Raw genomic sequence first — 19,604 nt, 5'->3', positions numbered from 1 at the left:
GATTATTCAGGCCTAAGCCACTAAAATACAACGGTGCACCGCAATTATCCGGATGTATGTTTAACATGTCCATACGAGTACTAAATCCTTACCAGACTGTACATTTCTTTAAATCTCTCGAGGATCTGGGTTCTTTGACTTTGTGTTCTTCGAACCAAGTTTCTTATGAAGACATCGTCAGGTTGTGCTATTAATTAATTAATTAATTAATATCTATTAATAAGACAAAAAAAATCGATAAAATTGTCTTGTTTAACATATTCATAAGTGGACAAAACGATGCTTAGAAATAAAGAAAACATGTATTGCTGTTACTATAAAATACATGCACTTTTTATGACCAAAGAAGAATCAACCTTTACTAAATTTAAGAAGAATCGAAATTCAAATCCATCTTACATATACAGAAAGATTAACCATTAACATAAGATTACGATTTAATTGTTAATAAATTATAAAAACAAAAATTGGACTTATTTCACTATAAAGGGTAAATTCGGGGTTTTGGGGTCAGATCTACTGCATAACAAAAATTGGACCCATTTCATTAAAATGGATATTTTGGGGGGACATTTCGGTCATAACAATATTTTATATGAACGAAAATTTGGACCCAATTCAATATTCAGGCATAGTACAATTCTCTTTTCTGCGTGAACTTTCAGTAAGGCGTGACATTCTCGGCGATACATAATTAGCGTCTCTCAGTGTCCTATATTCTCATTGGTTGCCAGATTAGGTCATCAATACTGAAATTTACACAGCTTTTCATTCACGGATGAAATACACACGGGATAAATATCGACCAGACGTCAACGAGTGAAGCAAGAAACCAATGACATCGTTTCTTACAGTGAAGAGGTGTGGCTTATGTCATCTCATCGTTTGTCAATAACAATCTTGTTATTATTTTCTTAACCAATGAGAATCTAGGTCACCATTTGAGAGACGCTTATTATGTATCGCCGAGAATGTCACGCCTTACTGAAAGTTCAAACAGAAAAGAAAATTGTACTAATTTTTTGGACTTAAGGTCAAAACTGATGCATAATAATTTAAGATATAACAAAATTATTAAACTGAATAAGTTTTCGGACGTTTGCGTCAAAACTGCTGCATCCTTAAATATAAGAAAAAAATTATACCTTTGCATAATTTCACTACAACAGATTTTCTCGGACTGTAATAAGTTATAAGATAAGAAATATATTTTTTTCATAAAAAATTTTAAAAAGATAATTTTACCCCCAAAATTGGACCTATTTTACTAAAATTGACATTTTTTGATATATTAAAAGTGATGCATTATAAGTAATTTTACCATTTCACTAAAATGAATAACTTTTCGGACTTTAAGGTCAAAATTGTTGCATGATTATTGATAGTTTGATACACGAGAAATTAAAGTTTGTTACAATTATATTCCATGTAGATTGGAAGGCTGTACTTCAGTAATTACATTTACTAGTGCAATAAGGATAATAAATTCAATGTTCATTTCAAAATGATCATATCATAAAATAAAACGTACTTTGAAGTATGCGTTAATATTTTTCTGAGAAGGAAATCTACGGAACATTCTTTGATAATTACAAGTACCTGTAATTGCAATTTCATTTTACATTTTTTTTGTGGGGGGGGGGGGGGAACACACTTAAAGTAAGAGGAACATATAACTTGTTTATTACAACAATGCCTCCAAAAAGTTTGCAAATCATTCTCTCTTCTAGTTCGTTTTGCTCAACTGATGGAATTTTAGACTTGTAAGGTAAATTTTACTTTTACACGATATGTTTTAAATTTATCTCCCCCTACATATCTTTTTAACGATCGTATTATACGTAATAAGGACATTAAAGACTTTAAAGAGAACAGCATCTGAAATATTGGACGTGTAAAGGCGGGACGGACTCAAAACGTTAATACAATTTTGTTTGATAGTCATATACATTTCACAATTCAAGATATTTTTACTTGTCGAGTTACTTACCGAGACCTTTAGCCACCTTAAATAGTGCTTTGGCATCGTTGTCGACCTGTGAACTGAAGTGTGACCGGTCCATACTGCTTCCATCATCAGACTGTCAAATGTAAAAAGATGAGCAAATTAAATAAAAATGCATCAGCGTCAAAACGGCAGAATTTTATATGACATTGTACTAAATTTTATATGGAAAAAATAATCTAAGTACAATGGAGAAAAAAATTATATAATTAAATATATTAGTGGTGTTTTGGTTTTTTTTTTTCATGGAATGGTTTTATGTAAGTTTATAAGCACTGCCCTCCCCCTTCAATAAGCAACTAATTTATGAATTTTGCTCATTATTATAATGGCTATCTAATACAGTAAAACTATTCTTTAACTCGGTTTGGAACACTTTATTTTCCATCTTTTCTCATCAAACCATTTACATGTACAATAGTTTTTCATCATTGCGCAGGGTATGTTTCTTAAGAATACAACAAAATGTTGTATACATGCTGTCCTTCTTTTCTTTTTTAAATTTTGTCTTCATTTTATCAACTTTTTTTAAAATTTTGTGTGTTTTCTTCTTTTTTAACATTTTTTTCTCCAAAATTAAATCACGCTTTCGTTTCATCTGCAAGCGTTTTGATACTCTATATCTAAAATCATGCTTACATCTTTACAATGAACACCGTTTATCAAAAACTTATTTTTCTTTCACATTTTCTGATGCAAAATTCAATAAATATATATTTTCTGTATATATTGTCATGTTGTAAATTGAATTTACCGTGTGGCAGTAAATACAAAATTTAGTTATGTTCCTGTACTGCTAGGAGACAGATTCTGTAGGTCGAGAGTTCAACCCCGGGCTGGGGCGGAAGTGGGTATCCTTATAAAAGTGATTTTCTTTGTGTTCTCTCTCTCTCTCTCTCTCTCTCTTTTTTTGAGAGAAAGAAATTACAATTCTTCCACTGAGCTCAGGTTTCGTCAAAATTTAATTGGTTACTATTCTTATAAGCAATATTCTTGTTTGTGTCATACATATTTTTGATCGTTCAGGGAGTTTTTTTTTAGCACTTCATCTCATGCTATAGATAAAATATTTTATTTGTACTGCAATGAGAAATTTAAGAATTTGTTTAGCCCGGTTTTTCAAATTCACCCAGTGACAACAGGGATGAATAAGGCGAAATTAAAACGAGGCGAAAATTATCTCTTTAAATTATACACTTATGAATCTATATATCGTTATTTTGTAAGACATGCAAGAGAAGAAATCACTTTGACAGCGGCTGGTGAACATGCAGTTGTGATAAACTGATACTAGTTATAAGTATATTGGACTGAACAAACAAATAACTCGTGTTTCAATTGGCACACTTCAGTTAATTTCATTTTAACAACGTTTAGCTTTGTTCTTGTGGATTTTCATCATATAGCTCTGCATGTGAAAAACCTATCGATTCAAATTTCGTTATTTGTGTTGCACATTAATGTTCACTTGACATAATAAGAGCCTGCTTAAAACTCTCACACCAGATCACAAAATAAACTTTATATTGGGACATAGTTAACTGGAAAATAGTTGCTCTGTATATTGATCTCTGTTAAGTTTTAATAACTTGTAGACTTGCTCTTTATACGTTGGATTCGAAAAAAAAAATAGCATAAAATGTCTGAGGTTTATGCCTAAACTGATCCAAAACAACAAATCTTTCACTTTTGGAAAAAATTCTACATTATTTGAATACATGTTATCTTTGGAACCTTGATATCTGGGACCATAATTTGAACGATATGAATCTCAGAATCACGAAAACTGATTTAATTTTTATGGGTCCTCCTTACATATAAATACATCTTCGAGTAACTAACTGGAGGGGGTGTCTGGATAAACTCTTATCCGCGTCACAAAATGAACGCCTTAAACAGCTGTTAAATATGTATAATTTGATGTTTTCTCGAAAATACGCTTGCAAATACTTTTAACATCGAAAAATGGTCCAATTTTCATAAAAATATCATGGAAATGAGGAAATGATGGCGGAAACATATATAATTATATATTTTGTTACACAAAAATGGATTATATGTAGACAGCAAGCAAGAATGCCCATGTGTAAGCCCTCTCCCTTGTATATTATATTACTTGTGCACAATTCTTACATATCCATCAAATGCACTAGCTAGGCAACATAAACTAGAAGGAAAGATTTTGATTGTTATTTGCAAAGTTTTTTTTTTATTATTGTTATTAGTTTAATCTTATTTTCCCTAGAAACACAATTGGGTCAAAATAGATGTCCAAAGTTTGGCAAAGGTAAAGATTAAGAATAACATCTTGATTTTTTTTTAAATTCAGTTAATAAGACCAAAACTTAAAAAATGCAAGCATCCTTACGAATAATGTAAACAGAATATATCTCTTAGGTGTTTCTTTTTCCCACCAAGCTGAAATAGAATAACAATGTATGTACAGTATACTGCATATTTTTCGCATGCAAGCACCTTGGTGTGTTCGTTCCACTGAAATGCTTTGTAAGGATTCAACAAAAAGAAGCATCTCAGTTCATATTTTTATGACCTGAATGGAGCCTCGACATGTACATTTACATATAGTTAGCAATAAGGTTTACTTCCTGAAGAACAGTGTCTTCTGCAAGCTCCCAACGCAAACATTATTATATGAATTTTGTATTTTAGAATTAATGTTCTTGGCTAGTTTTGAAGAACAGTAAGATCCCAAAATATTCTTATACATGTATAAGGTACAAAGTTATCATGATATCCAATACATGTAAAATTGCAGTCCCCTTGATGGCATTATGTGTGATAGCGGATCCAGTAAATTCTTAATCTCAAGATAACCTACAAACTTGCATTTTTCTTAATTCAAAATGATCAGGGAGGGAGGAGGGCTGTGCTGAATGAAAAACATGAAGATAACGAACAGTGCTCGATCTAAAAAAAAAAAATCTATAAATACAATTATATAGGGCATAAAACACGGATCCCTGAAAATTCCACAGGTGGGATCAGGTGCCTAAGAGGACCAAGCATCCCCTGTTGATTTATATTATTTAGCAATGTGCCAATCCGAACTCCAATTTTTAAATCTTTTCCAAAATTCAGCTTTAAAAAAGTTAAATTTCTAACTTTTGGTGAATGTCTTCGGAGTCTGACCGTCAAGCTGAAAATTGTGCCTTTTTCAACTTCGTTTGCATTGTCAAAGGTCATTATCTTATCAATACCCCCGGTAGAAATCTTTAACCTCTGAATCTCAAACAGTGCCCTCTCAAAAGCATGTTACAATTCAGTGATAAAATGCTGTTTCTCTGAAGTTAGAATGAAATGCTTACCTTTTTCCGGTCTTTATGTAGCGTTTAATATGATAAAGATTTCATTCAATATCCCAAATACAGCTACAGAGATTTACGACTGTTGAAATGCTCATTTAATAATGGGTTTGATTACTTGAGTACATGTATATATTTATATATAAAGAAGCAGGCGATTCCTACATTGTACGCTAAAAAGAAGCATATTAGAACACACTGATTAAAGTAAGAGACTAATTTATTTTCCTAGCAAGAACAGTGCACAATTAAATTTTATGACCATAAATAAACAAGGTAACAATCATGTACTAGTATCATTATAAAATAATTATATAAAGTCTGAGCAAACAATCTTAGATTGACAACATTAGATAATATAGTAATTTGCAATATTATTGTAAAATTAATATAGTATTATAAAACAATAACGTAAAGGTTATTTTAAACTCATGATTGCTTGTTAGGTAAGTACAAATATGGTAATAACAACTATATAACATTTAAGTTACAATAAAAAATACTTCGTGGGTTTTTTTTTCACACACAGTCACGTGACACTCGTGAAGATGAAGTACAAAGCAGTGAGTAGGATTTGGGAATTTATAATTATTTTTGAGATTCTTAAATGGTTTTATGTCTGTGAAAATCAAAATTCTGCGACATGTCAGTGAATGAATGTTTTGTAATGGCAATAAATGTTTCATTTTGGAAAATTCCCCATTACGATATATGACTAAATAATTGTCTATATATTACAACGATTCAATGGCCAGGAGTTCTTAAAGCAAATTTACTACCGTGATTGTGTGGTTTTTCTCGACAAAAAAGGATTCTATTCTGATTATAGGGATGGTTTAAGAGGACTTGGTATTTATTATCAGATTATATATACTCAGTGAAATATATAGTCATGCAACATTACATTAACTACCATTCTACATGTATATGTATACATGTACCAACTAATTCTGTTTTACAGGTGGACAACAAAATTACGTTACACATTAAAAAAAGATTATTCCATTTATTGTTTATTTGGAAGAAAACTTCCAATATCAAAAATGCACTTCTAAACAAACAAAAAACCAATGGGTTGCTTAATTGATCGCAGTGTATGGGGTGAATTAACTTATCATGCATATCGTCCTCTGAATTTTTTTTCATCACTACAAATGTGCGTGAATTTTTAAAATATAATCTTTTCATTTAGGTTCAAGTGAGTTGTGTCATTTTTGCACATTGAAAACAGTGATGGTTTCACTAATTACCTGCAGGGAGTACGCGGACCTGGGGCGTCGGCCATAGTACATTTGATACAGATTTCTCATTTTTGTCTTGAAAGGGAAGTACATATTATGCATTAATGATGAGTATTACATTTACATCACAAAACTACCAGAAGCATACAAACAGAAACAAATATAAACTTAGAAAATATCAACAGATGATATAATTTAATATATATATAAATTTTCTAGGTACAATCCAGCTCACCCTCTATTGATAAAGCTGCTGGCATATAACAAGCAGAATTTAAAGAAAACAAGCTATCAAAATAACCATATCCTTCTACGTCAACAGCAAAGAAAGTACAAATATGCTTTTAAAAGTGTTGAGTATTAAATTTGTGTATTTATTCAGCAAAAGTGTCCCATAATTCCACAAGTGAAATATATTTTTCTGGAAATCTTCTTCCTCCTCCAACATTTTCAATCCAGTCCCAATACCGTCAACTACATACCCTTTTTTAAATATCCAAAAGTCTAGCGGGGATTTTGGATTGTTTCTAGAAATAATTGGATTAGGTGAAAAAATCAATTAGTATGTCAGTTTAGAATATGTGCTTATTACAAAATAAAAAAGATAATACTGTATTAAATATATAAATTGATATATGAAGCTAGTTTGTAAAACACTATAATAGAATTTTTCAAATTCAACAAATAAATATCTTAGAATACACATAATTAATGTAGCTTGAATTATTGTTAATTTTATTGTGTGAGACTTAAAACACAACTTTTAAAAAGCATTAAAAGGAAAACTGAAACCAAATTGTCTACGATTCAAAATCACAAGCAAATGAAGCAACAAGCTTTAAGCTATTACAGTGCAGCCTCGTTAATCCGGAAGTCAGTAATCCAGACCCTTCATATTTTGGACAAAATTTGTGAGGAACAAAATTCAAAATTATATTTACCAATGAAAAAAAAAGGTATGTTTCAGTAATCCAGACTCTTCATTAGTCTGGACGATTTATTCAGGAACAGAGGGAACCAAATTAATGAGGTTCTACTGTATTTGGCTACTTAAAGCTAATGAACAAATGAAAGCTATTAAAAAATTAAGAAGCTGCGTAGCTACCTTTCTTTCTTTGTCGCCATTATCACTTCTTGTGCTTCGCTGCGTGTCTGGGCCATTATATCTAATGGTCTACAGGAAAAATACAATGTAAATTTGCAAAAAAGTGTTGGCTACATGTAAGCTAAATATACACTGTGGCGAAGTTGAATTTGTTTTATAAAAAAAACAATAAACAAACTTGAGTAAATTCATTTGTGTACTCAGGTAATCTGTACTTATTGAACTAATGAAAAGTTATAACCATTTGACAAATCTACATACATGTAATATTCAAATTTCCTGCAAGGCTTTTTTTTAAAAATTAAGAAAAAAAACGTATATATATTTAAATTAATGATAAAATCAGAATGTTGTATATAATTTTTTTTTCTTTTTACAAATGACAGGAAGGAAAAAAAATTCAGGTACTAAATGAAGTTTTGTTGACCACTAATCAATCATCAATTTATGTAATGTGGCTTTGCATCTTTTGAAGCATTTGGCGCTGTGACAATTCTGAATTTTTCAAGTCTACAGGTGCATAAATAAAACAAAAGAAAAACAATAAAGCAAATCACAAAATAAGTTTTTGAAAAATGGATTTCATCCTCAGAATGCAGTGTAAAAATGTATGTCTCTTTTGGTTGTATATTTAGCTACGATAATAAAAACAAAATGCAAAATACTTTAAAAATCCATATTTTCTCATTAGTCATTGCAAACAATATATAGTACACATCTTACCTTTAAGCAAACAAAATAATTAAAAGCAGTTAGAATAAGGCTTTTCCCATTTGCTAATTAAAATACACATAATTGTGTTGTGAAATCAATATTCTTCCCAGGGGGTTCTAATTTTTTTTTTTTATTATGTAAGAATGTTTTCTCTTATACCAATGTTAAATTACCCCATAACTTTTCACATGGTCTAATACGAGTAAAATTTTCATGAAACTGAAAACAAAAACCCACGAAAAGAAATGATTTCACAGTCCAAAAGCTTTGCATTAATGTAAGCATCTTTAAAAAAAAGCCATGTTGTAATAATGAAGTACCTGAGGTTCAGTGTTTTTCCCCTGTAAAGAAGGTCTTCTATGATTAATATGTTTTGGAGTGGATAGAAGGAAAAACCAGAAGTCTCTGATGAGACTGTAGCTCTACTGGTCTGTTTGTATAACAAAAGAAAAGTAGCACTTGGATTTGAAACATTGCAACATGCAACAATAAATAGAATTATGTATCTTAATGTAGTCTACTTTTGTGACAAGTTATTGAAATCAAATGAAAACTAGGAGTAGTAGCGTTTTGAAAGTATTTCACGGAAATTTCTATTTTTAGTACAGTGTACCGGTAACCATGACAACACCATTCACCCAAATAAAAAAAAAAAGAAATACATATTATGTCGTAGTGTATTCTAACTGTGTGCCAAATTAGATTGAAATCAGACCAAAATTGTAGGAGGAGTAACGTTTTAAAGGAATTTCACAGACATTTCTATTTTAAGTAACCATGGCAACACTGTTCATCGAATTCAAAAAAATGCACTAAATTATGTATCTTAGTGTAGTCTACTTGTGTGCCAAGTTATATTGAAATCAGACCAAAACTGTAGGAGGAGTAGCGTTTTAAAGAAATTTCACAGAAATTTCTATTTTTAGTAACCATGGGAACACCGTCCATCGAAATCAAAAAACCGATGCACTAAATTATGTATCTTAGTGTAGTCTACTTGTGTGCCAAGTTATATTGAAATCGGACCAAAACTGTAGGAGGAGTAGCGTTTTAAAGGAATTTCACAGAAATTTCTATTTTTAGTAACCATGGCAACACCGTCCATCGAAATCAAAAACCGATGCACTAAATTATGTATCTTAGTGTAGTCTACTTGTGTGCCAAGTTATATTGAAATCAGACCAAAACTGTAGGAGGAGTAGCGTTTTAAAGAAATTTCACAGAAATTTCTATTTTTAGTAACCATGGCAACACCGTCCATCGAAATCAAAAACCGATGCACTAAATTATGTATCTTAGTTTAGTCTACTTGTGTGCCAAGTTATATTGAAATCGGACCAAAACTGTAGGAGGAGTAGCGTTTTAAAGGAATTTCACAGAAATTTCTATTTTTAGTAACCATGACAACACCGTCCATCGAAATCAAAAACCGATGCACTAAATTATGTATCTTAGTGTAGTCTACTTGTGTGCCAAGTTATATTGAAATCGGACCAAAACTGTAGGAGGAGTAGTGTTTTAAAGGAATTTCACAGAAATTTCTATTTTTAGTAACCATGGCAACACCGTCCATCGAAATCAAAAACCGATGCACTAAATTATGTATCTTAGTGTAGTCTACTTGTGTGCCAAGTTATATTGAAATCGGACCAAAACTGTAGGAGGAGTAGCGTTTTAAAGGAATTTCACAGAAATTTCTATTTTTAGTAACCATGGCAACACCGTCCATCGAAATCAAAAACCGATGCACTAAATTATGTATCTTAGTGTAGTCTACTTGTGTGCCAAGTTATATTGAAATCGGACCAAAACTGTAGGAGGAGTAGCGTTTTAAAGAAATTTCACAGAAATTTCTATTTTTAGTAACCATGGCAACACCGTCCATCGAAATCAAAAACCGATGCACTAAATTATGTATCTTAGTGTAGTCTACTTGTGTGCCAAGTTATATTGAAATCGGACCAAAACTGTAGGAGGAGTAGCGTTTTAAAGGAATTTCACAGAAATTTCTATTTTTAGTAACCATGACAACACCGTCCATCGAAATCAAAAACCGATGCACTAAATTATGTATCTTAGTGTAGTCTACTTGTGTGCCAAGTTATATTGAAATCGGACCAAAACTGTAGGAGGAGTAGTGTTTTAAAGGAATTTCACAGAAATTTCTATTTTTAGTAACCATGGCAACACCGTCCATCGAAATCAAAAACCGATGCACTAAATTATGTATCTTAGTGTAGTCTACTTGTGTGCCAAGTTATATTGAAATCGGACCAAAACTGTAGGAGGAGTAGCGTTTTGAAAAATTGTTTACAGACAGACGGACAGACAGACAGACAGACAGACAGACAGACGGACGGACGGACGACGGACACCTTACTATCGCATAAGCTCTTCTGGTCTCTGACCAGTAGAGCTAAAAATGAGAGAAGAGCTCAAGAAATAATATTTATAGTTTGTTGACTGAATATCAGGAAATTTGCCTGCTTGAGGACTTTGCTTCAGTAAAGCATTCACATAAAGACCGAGGGTGGGCATAAATTTTCCAAATATTCAGTCAATAACCTTTTTATTACATATCTTAATAGTACCAATACATTTTTTTCTAATTCATACAAATGGATTCTCTCTGAAGAATCACTGGTCATTAACATCTCTACTACATTAGTAACTGCCAGTTCAACGAATATTTTTGAAGTTAAAATTGTACCTGTAAGTGATGTCATTAAAAATTGAGAAATGGAAGAAATAAATTGTGATGTCACAAATATATCAAAATAGAGGTGTGCTGCTGAATTAATCTGGACTTGCACAGATTTATGAAAGAAAATTTTGCAGAAATTATCTCTCTTTGCAAAGTCACAGTAGAAACCCGCCCAATAGTCTTGAACTGCTACAGTCCAATGATCTTGATCTACTACAGTCCTAATCTTGAACTTCTCGATCAAGCCCTATAATCTTTATGACACAAGGATTTAAACATGGCATTGGAATATGTCATACTACTGTACATGCTGAAACAAAATACCCAAAGTTGAAAAATGAAGATTTGAAGATGAACAGATGAACTGGCAAACAGACAGAAGCACAGACAGTGACTACTACTTGACTTTGGAGCCTAACTATAATGAATTGATAAAATTAGGGAGTAAAAGATGTTGAAGAGAAAGTCAAGAGACAGAAGTGGTACACAAGATTGACAAAAATAACTAATGTAAACATTCATTGAAGAGTAATGGAGGAGTGACCACATAGGTATGTCAAAAATAGGCCCCGTTTGGATGAAATGAATACATACAATGGGAGGTAACGCGTCCTTCTTTCCTTCTTCTCCGCTGTTAGCTTTTTCCTCTCTCTCTCTGGCAAGTTCTGCCTCTTTTATTTTCTGTAATTCATACACATTGCATTTCAGTAATACATGTACTGTAAACGTACATAAATTAGCGCACTCGAAATTTAGCTAATCTGCCTTGTCAAATAATTAGCATAATCATGAGTAAGTGCATTTAGACCAAGCTTCTAATAAATGCCTTTGTTTTAATCGTACATTAGTGTGTACTAAAATTAGCAGACATGAAGGCGCTAAAATATGATTAACGCTAAAATAAGTATGCGTACAGTAGTTCTACGTCTAAATCTTTAACAAAAATAATATAATGAAATTGAACCTGTTACACAAAACTTTTCTTCTTCAGTTTTAAATCTTATTTTTGTTTTTTATCTCTGAAACAGGAAATCTTTTATAAAAAGAGGATATTTTTGTCAGTTGCTATTACGAACTTACTCTCAGCTGTCTATATCGTTGGTGTCGGGGAATAACCATGTCAAAATCTTTGGCATTTTCATTCCATAACATCTGTAAGTACTTCTTCTGTTGGTATTCCTCCTCCTTAATAACCAAAATGTTAATTAATTAATCACTGATCAAGAAAGAACAATCCAAGAGTCTTTTCTGCACTCTACAGTCATTTTGAAAATAAGATGCACATTTTTGAAAAGAGCATCTTTATGTTAACTTAAACAATTAACCTTTAATCTGTATAATTAATATTTTTGATTTTTTTTCTTCATAATTTCATGTCCAAAACATCAACGCAAAGCAGTAATGAAGAATTCATTCTTGAACCTAAAGAAAATTCATGACATAATAAAATGTAATGGTACAGTTGAACTTCCGTATCTGAAACTCCAATATCTCGAATGCCATGGATATGTTGAAGTGAGTTGAAAGTCCCAACAACTTTTTCTTTTTCCAATTATAACCTCAATATCTCAAATCCTTGGATATTTCAAAGTTTTTTTCTTGGCTCCATTAGTTCAAGATAACAAAGTATGACCATATTTTTGAGTCATAATCTTTTGAAATAGTTTACAATTTACCATTTCTTCAGTTCTGATAACTGGTCTGGTGTGCTCTAACCGCTTGGCCAGACCAATGTTTTCCATCTGAATTTCACGAAGTTGCTTTTCTCTCAACGGAAGGTTAAGACTGTAAAAAAATGTTTTGCTATTAAAAATACATTCTATATCTACATTTACCTTTTTCAATACCTTTCTTTTAAGATAGTGAACAATTAATGACTGATAAATACTTTACAGTATAAAATCAGCATTTATTAGAAATACCTGCCGTGTCTTTTAGTAAAAAGATATCAACATTTTTTCACAGTTGAACACATTCAGGAGTGTTTGAATGAGCAGAATGTTCAGGACACAGATCAACTATATTTAGCATAGAGAGAGAACTATTTCTTAGCTAAATTAGCAAGTCATTGCTCTAAATAAATAAATGATGATGACAATAAATATAAAAAAAATATAGTTGTAATAATTACATATTTTATTATAGATTTTGTTTGGTCTTGAAATAAAGGTTTTCATACATCACAGAAATGTCACATTTAAGGTCTTATTCCTCCCATCATTTTCTATATAATGACAGTCGGTATCTCGAACACTGATATCTCGAATACCATGCATATGTCAATGTGATTTGGAAGTCCCAACCCCTTATTCTTTAAGTATTTTATCCTGGATATCTTGAATCCTCGGATATCTCAAAGTTTTTTCTTGGTCCTTCAAGTTCTAGATAACAAGGTTTGACTGTATTGCTTTCTATTTGGTTATAGTCTTAAAGATACGATACATCGATTTTGGCGTTTTGATCCCCTACCCCATGGCTACCACAGACTTCAAAGAAAAAGGTTCATCTCCAGAAAGCCTAAATTCTTGTGACCTATATTAAGAATACATAAGGATTTTTTGGAGGACTTCCACTCCTGAGTGTCTATAGTTCCAGTATTCATCAAACTTGCATGGACAGTTGCCACTAAGGATGCATTAAACATGCTTTAAGTGCTGTATACAAATTTTACTGGGTGTGTGATCAAATGACTGTTTTGAATACTGCATATGACTTTTTCTCGAAGAATGATCAAGTGACATTGTTGCATCTAGTTAGTTAATTTTAAAGAAGATATGATTTACAAAGGCCAGCCTTGCATGGATGGGATGGTTACCAATTTGCTTTGGATATTGCATGTGAATTATACATGTACAATATTTTCCAAAGGAATGATCAGAGTAAAATCTTTAAAAGAGGTAATTTCCCAAATAATAAGAAAATAACTGTGAAATCACTAATTTTTATTGGGGGGGGGGGGGGGGGATTTTTGTTGTTTTCATCGTAGGAAGAAACCCACAAATTCTTGTCCTCCATGAAATGTAACATTTCAAAGATATAATGAGACTTTTTGAGCAGCTTATAATTCTTATTATTCAAGTAATGACAAGTCGGACATTACTAAGAGTATCTTAATTTGAATCTATACTATACATATATTTTATATTAGGCTGTATATTGAACAGGAATTTTTTATACAATTCAATACTGTAGATTCCTTATTTTACGCGAGTACTTAATATCGCAAAATGGCCGAATGACGTCAAATCGTGAGAAAAATAATTCGCAAATGGGTGATTTATCTAGAGATTTTACATACATTAAAGCACCATAAAAATAAAAGGGAGTAGTTTTATTTCGCGAGCGGTGCTCCTCGCGTAATTACGCAATAATTTATTCCTCGCGTATATTTAAGAATCTACAGTAATTCTATAAAGCAATATGTGATATATCTGAGTTATGTATTCATTTTATAATAAAAGTCTTGTGAATCATTTAATTAATACCCAAATTTGTATAAGAACAGAGTATTTTAATATCCATATTGTAGTTCTTGTCTAACATTACAAAAAAGCTTTTAATAATACCTTATACATGTACCAGCATGTAAAAATACAGTGGTCTATAATTATAATGCAGTAATTATTTAAGATGTGCAATATGCTTAATGTTTATTTCATTTTTTGTTGATTAAGTTTTTTTCCAAAGCAGTCAAATATAATCTCTTGGTGATAGACTAAATTCCCAACTTTTACATGGAATTTAAGGACATACGCAACGTACTTTACCTACTGATAATTTTTCAAGATATTCTTAATTTAAGATTAAAGTGCCATCAGATGTTCATAAACAAAAAAGCTGCTTGCATTACCAGGGGTTTTGAAAAGATAACAGCTGATGAAAATTCTTGTAAAATTCAAAGAAAAATATACAAAAATTACTATACATATATTCTAGTTGTTTTGTTTATCCAAATTTGTTTTAAAAGAAGTGTACAACAGCATATATAGACATTAAAATGTAGCACACAGTTCCTTTAAGTATTGGAACTCTTCAACTCCAGGGAAAAAGACTAAAGTTCAAACTACGTTGCGTATGTCCTTAAAAGGTAAACTGCCTAACTGATACATATTGGAAGAATTTTTTTTTTATATGATACACTCTTGAAGATCGATACCTATACCAATATAAGTTCAATAACCCTATCCATATATGGATCTATATATTATAGGGTTATTGAACTTATATTGGTAAATATTGGCACTTAATATATTTAGTTCAATATCTATTTATTATAAAACTAAAACATTTTCCCCATTGATTTACATGTATATCAATTATTTAAATCAATAACCCAAATTAATGAGATTGAAATTTTCAGTGTCGGTATTTAAATTAAAATTGTGTAATATCACCGTCTGTTCTCAAAGTTTTCAATATCACATCGCTCCAATGGAACTCTCACCATTATCATGTGCTTACTGAGGATTTTATTGAGGCTTATAGGTACTAAAGTATTAATTAATAATTTCAATTTTCTGTGAAAATTGATACTTTACCTACCTGCCACTACCCATCATAAATATTGCTGTTGACCAGACGACATTTTTTGTTTTAACAAGTTCGACATTGAACAATCTCATTTGGAATGTTTTGGGGCTTACTTGTATTGCAAATTCAGCATTCAATAAAACGCCAAGATATCGAATGCTAAAATTCTCTAGACTTACTAGTTTTTTTTTTATTATAGACTATTTATTACCTACATTTATATAAAAACATAGGTAATCAAAGATTACGAAGCTCACCTCGACGAATGTTATCTACATGTAAGGCAAATTTCACATCATATTTTTTTTCTAGTTAGGGTACATCCCAAGATCAATATCCATGCAAGTTTGATTTAATTATAGACCTGCTCAAAAAACTTTTGACCTGTTTAGTAATCAAGAAAATTTTGGTCAGTTCCAACATCCAAAGCAAGTCTGGAAGTTTTCATCCTTAGATGCACCATCTATGCAAGTCTAATCATAACCACATGATAACAGGCCATAATATTATATAGCTACTCCAAAAAAATTACCCTGGTCATTCATCTGGAAAATGTACGTCAGATTCAGAATCCAAGACAAGTCTGGAAGTGTCCATCCCTAGATACATCATCCATGCTAATTTGGTTAAAATATGGCTAAAATTCACTCATGTGGAAAATCTAGGTCAGATCCAGCATTCAAAGCAGGTTGGTTAGTGTACATCCCTAGATGCATCATCCATGAAAGTTTGGTCCAGGTAGGGCTTATAGTTACTTGGGAACGAGACTACTCCTAAATCTAAACCTGGTCACTCATCTGGAAAATCTAGGTCAGACCCAGCATCCGAAGCAAGTGTGGTAGTGTCCATCCCTAGATGCATCATCCATGCAAGTTTGGTCCAGGTAGGCTTATAGTTACTTGGGAATGGACCTGCTCCTAAAACTTTAACCTGGTCACTCATCCAGAAAATCTAGGTCAGATCCAGCATCCGAAGGAAGTGTGGCCATGTCCATCCCTAGATGCATCATCCATGCAAGTTTTGTCAAGGTAGGGCTTATAGTTACTTGGGAATGGACCTGCTCCTAAAAATTTAATCTGGTCACTCATCCAGAAAATCTAGGTCAGATCCAGCATCCGTAGCAAGTGTGGTAGTGTCCATCCCTAGATGCATCATCCATGCAAGTTTGGACAAGGTAGGGCTTATAGTTACTTGGGAATGGGACCTGCTCCAAAAACTTTAACCTGGTCACTCATCCAGAAAATCTAGGTCAGATCCAGCATCCGAAGCAAGTGTGGTAGTGTCCATCCCTAGATGCATCATCCATGCAAGTTTGGTCCAGGTAGGGCTTATAGTTACTTGGGAATGGGACCTGCTCCTAAAACTTTAACCTGGTCACTCATCTGGAAAATCTAGGTCAGATCCAGCATCCGAAGCAAGTGTGGTAGTGTCCATCCCTAGATGCATCATCCATGCAAGTTTGGACAAGGTAGGGCTTATAGTTACTTGGGAATGGACCTGCTCCTAAAACTTTAACCTGGTCACTCATCCAGAAAATCTAGGTCAGATCCAGCATCAGAAGCAAGTGTGGTAGTGTCCATCCCTAGATGCATCATCCATGCAAGTTTGATCCAGGTAGGGCTTATAGTTACTTGGGAATGGGACCTGCTCCTAAAACTTTAACCTGGTCACTCATCCGGAAATCTAGGTCAGATCCAGCATCCGAAGCAAGTGTGGTAGTGTCCATCCCTAGATGCATCATCCATGCAAGTTTGATCCAGGTAGGGCTTATAGTTACTTGGGAATGGACCTGCTCCTAAAACTTTAACCTGGTCACTCATCTGAAAAATCTAGGTCAGATCCAGCATCCGAAGCAAGTTTGGTAGTGTCCATCCCTAGATGCATCATCCATGCAAGTTTGGTCCAGGTAGGGCTTATAGTTACTTGGGAATGGGACTTGCTCCTAAAACTTTAACCTGGGACGCCGACGCTAACGCCGACGCCGACGCCGACACCGACGCCGACGCCGGGGGTATAGCATAAGCTCATCTCGACTTCGTCAAGGTGAGCTAAAAATCAATATATTGAATCAGCCCTAATAAATGTATGGAATGAGCAAGACCTGAGTTGATGTTAATTGGAGTACATTGTCCAACTCATAATCATGCAGCACTACCTAAGACATGAGCTCTGGTACAAAAACTTGACAATTTGATAGGACTCTTTGTTCATTATCACATTGCATGAAGCTAATGTCTTCTAGGTGCTTAGAAGAGAAAAAGATTATTTTTTTTAAGATATGTGTGATCAACTTTATAAGGCCCACCCTGGGAACACAAAATTAATAATTTGTTAGAGGGCTCATAGCTTAATTGCTATTAAGCATAAAATTTGAAAGATATTCAAAGATACACTGAATAATATAACTTTTCAAAAGTATCACTAAAAAAAGTTCTGAACCAAGGGGATTTGAATTCTATAATTTTGGTAGAGGGTTTGCTACTTATGATAATGACATATAAACAGTTTACCTGATAGATATCCATATTTTCAGTATTTGACTGACTTAGCCCCACCCTTGGGTCTGAACCCACCCTGCAGGACCCATGGGACATAAATTCTACAATTTTGGTAGATTAAGTGACTCTTACTGCTCAAAATAAACATGCAAACAGTTTGCCTTCTAGGTATCAGGATTTGAAAAGAATGTTGATTTTATGGTTTGAAATCCCAGGCAGATTTTTTCACTTATAAAGAGATATCACTATAGATGCACATTTATTAAATGAAGTGCTAAAATTAGACCTAGCTATATCATGGACAATATAAATTCAGAACGTTTCTGTTAATTTGCCAGTGCCTGCTGTAACTAGGATATTATTAAAAACATTTTTTTTTTATTCTTTTGATAGAGTATATTGTTACAGATCAAACCAATAACTTCCAAAAGTGGTTTTGTGCATATATTGACATTTTCTATGCATGACAGATACATGTACTAAAATTTTTGTTTTCATAGCAAAGATTTCCAAATGGGATAGGAGTTTTGAACATATACAGCTCACTATGGGACATTCCTACATTTTGATTGCACAAGACATTAGAACACCAATAAAAAAAAACATTGCAAGCTAAATGAGAGTTTAACTTTTACATTATAATACAACTTGCTACTGGGATTTCAATAATTAATAGTATAACGCCAGATACATCCACTTTAGATTATTAATGTAAAATTCAATAGCACTGTTTTTCATTCGAGAGGCTATTGTGTTTACTATATGACATGTGTCCTGTTCCCAACAGATTTATATATACTATAAATATTTTTCTAAATTACAATCCCACTTTATTAAATATGGATAAAAAATTACACATTGATTATCATTATTGGGTCATGTTTGCTCCTGAGGGATCAATTTTTGTCAAAATGGATTTAAATCATTAATAGCTGTAATAAGAGAGATCCTGTCACGGAAGCCTTAAAACTGTCTCATTTGTTTTATTGATCTGTTTAGAAAAGTTTCTTTGAGGGATAGATGTTGTCATTCACCATTGATTTTTTGAAAATTGAGACATTATTTATGATGACAAGTTCATAAATCTTTGTCTTAGGTTGTTTGAGTTCCTGGTATAATGGTTTTAAACTCTGTCTGATGAACACAGCTGGCACAGATTGGATATAAAAATGAAATAACATTTTCATCTTCAAATGTTATGGGAAAAATAAACTTCTTTAACCCGAGGAAGCTCAGTATGATCAATTTACTAAAACTTTGGTAATCACAGATGCAGTTTATTATATATATTTATTATATGTCTGTGAATTGTTTCTTATATATAGAAATATAAGAATTAAACCTGCTATTTCTTGTAAACAGCCCCTACCCTACCATGGAATAGATTTCCTGCTATTAGCCCATTCTAACTATTCACCAGCAGCATTCTATTACCATAGTGTTTCATCTCAGAATTCTTCTGGTTTTATCTTGATGGTGACATG

The 19,604-nt window shown here is 32.5% G+C and overlaps 1 protein-coding gene across 3 annotated transcripts in view; it reads right to left on the bottom strand.

Moving 5' to 3' along the window:
- Positions 1 to 19,604, bottom strand: part of LOC133172035 (annexin A6-like) — a 39,865-nt gene that overhangs the window by 15,224 nt on the left and 5,037 nt on the right. For 2 of the 3 annotated variants that reach the window (XM_061306842.1, XM_061306856.1), the window contains exons 5-11: positions 12,769 to 12,877; positions 12,173 to 12,277; positions 11,687 to 11,773; positions 8,709 to 8,729; positions 7,675 to 7,743; positions 1,991 to 2,081; positions 93 to 187 (exon numbers count right to left, since the gene is read on the bottom strand). In XM_061306842.1, the coding sequence (XP_061162826.1) occupies positions 93 to 187; positions 1,991 to 2,081; positions 7,675 to 7,743; positions 8,709 to 8,729; positions 11,687 to 11,773; positions 12,173 to 12,277; positions 12,769 to 12,877 (577 nt within the window). The remainder of the gene's footprint in view (positions 1 to 92; positions 188 to 1,990; positions 2,082 to 7,674; positions 7,744 to 8,708; positions 8,730 to 11,686; positions 11,774 to 12,172; positions 12,278 to 12,768; positions 12,878 to 19,604) is intronic. The other variant, XM_061306850.1, reaches the window with a different exon arrangement.

Source organism: Saccostrea echinata, unplaced genomic scaffold, assembly GCF_033153115.1.
Source record: "Saccostrea echinata isolate AGI-Se365-2 ecotype Australia unplaced genomic scaffold, CSIRO_AGI_Sech_v1 ptg000002l, whole genome shotgun sequence".
NCBI classification, from domain to species: Eukaryota; Metazoa; Mollusca; class Bivalvia; order Ostreida; family Ostreidae; genus Saccostrea; species Saccostrea echinata.
This window is presented reverse-complemented; position numbering and strand designations above follow the sequence as displayed.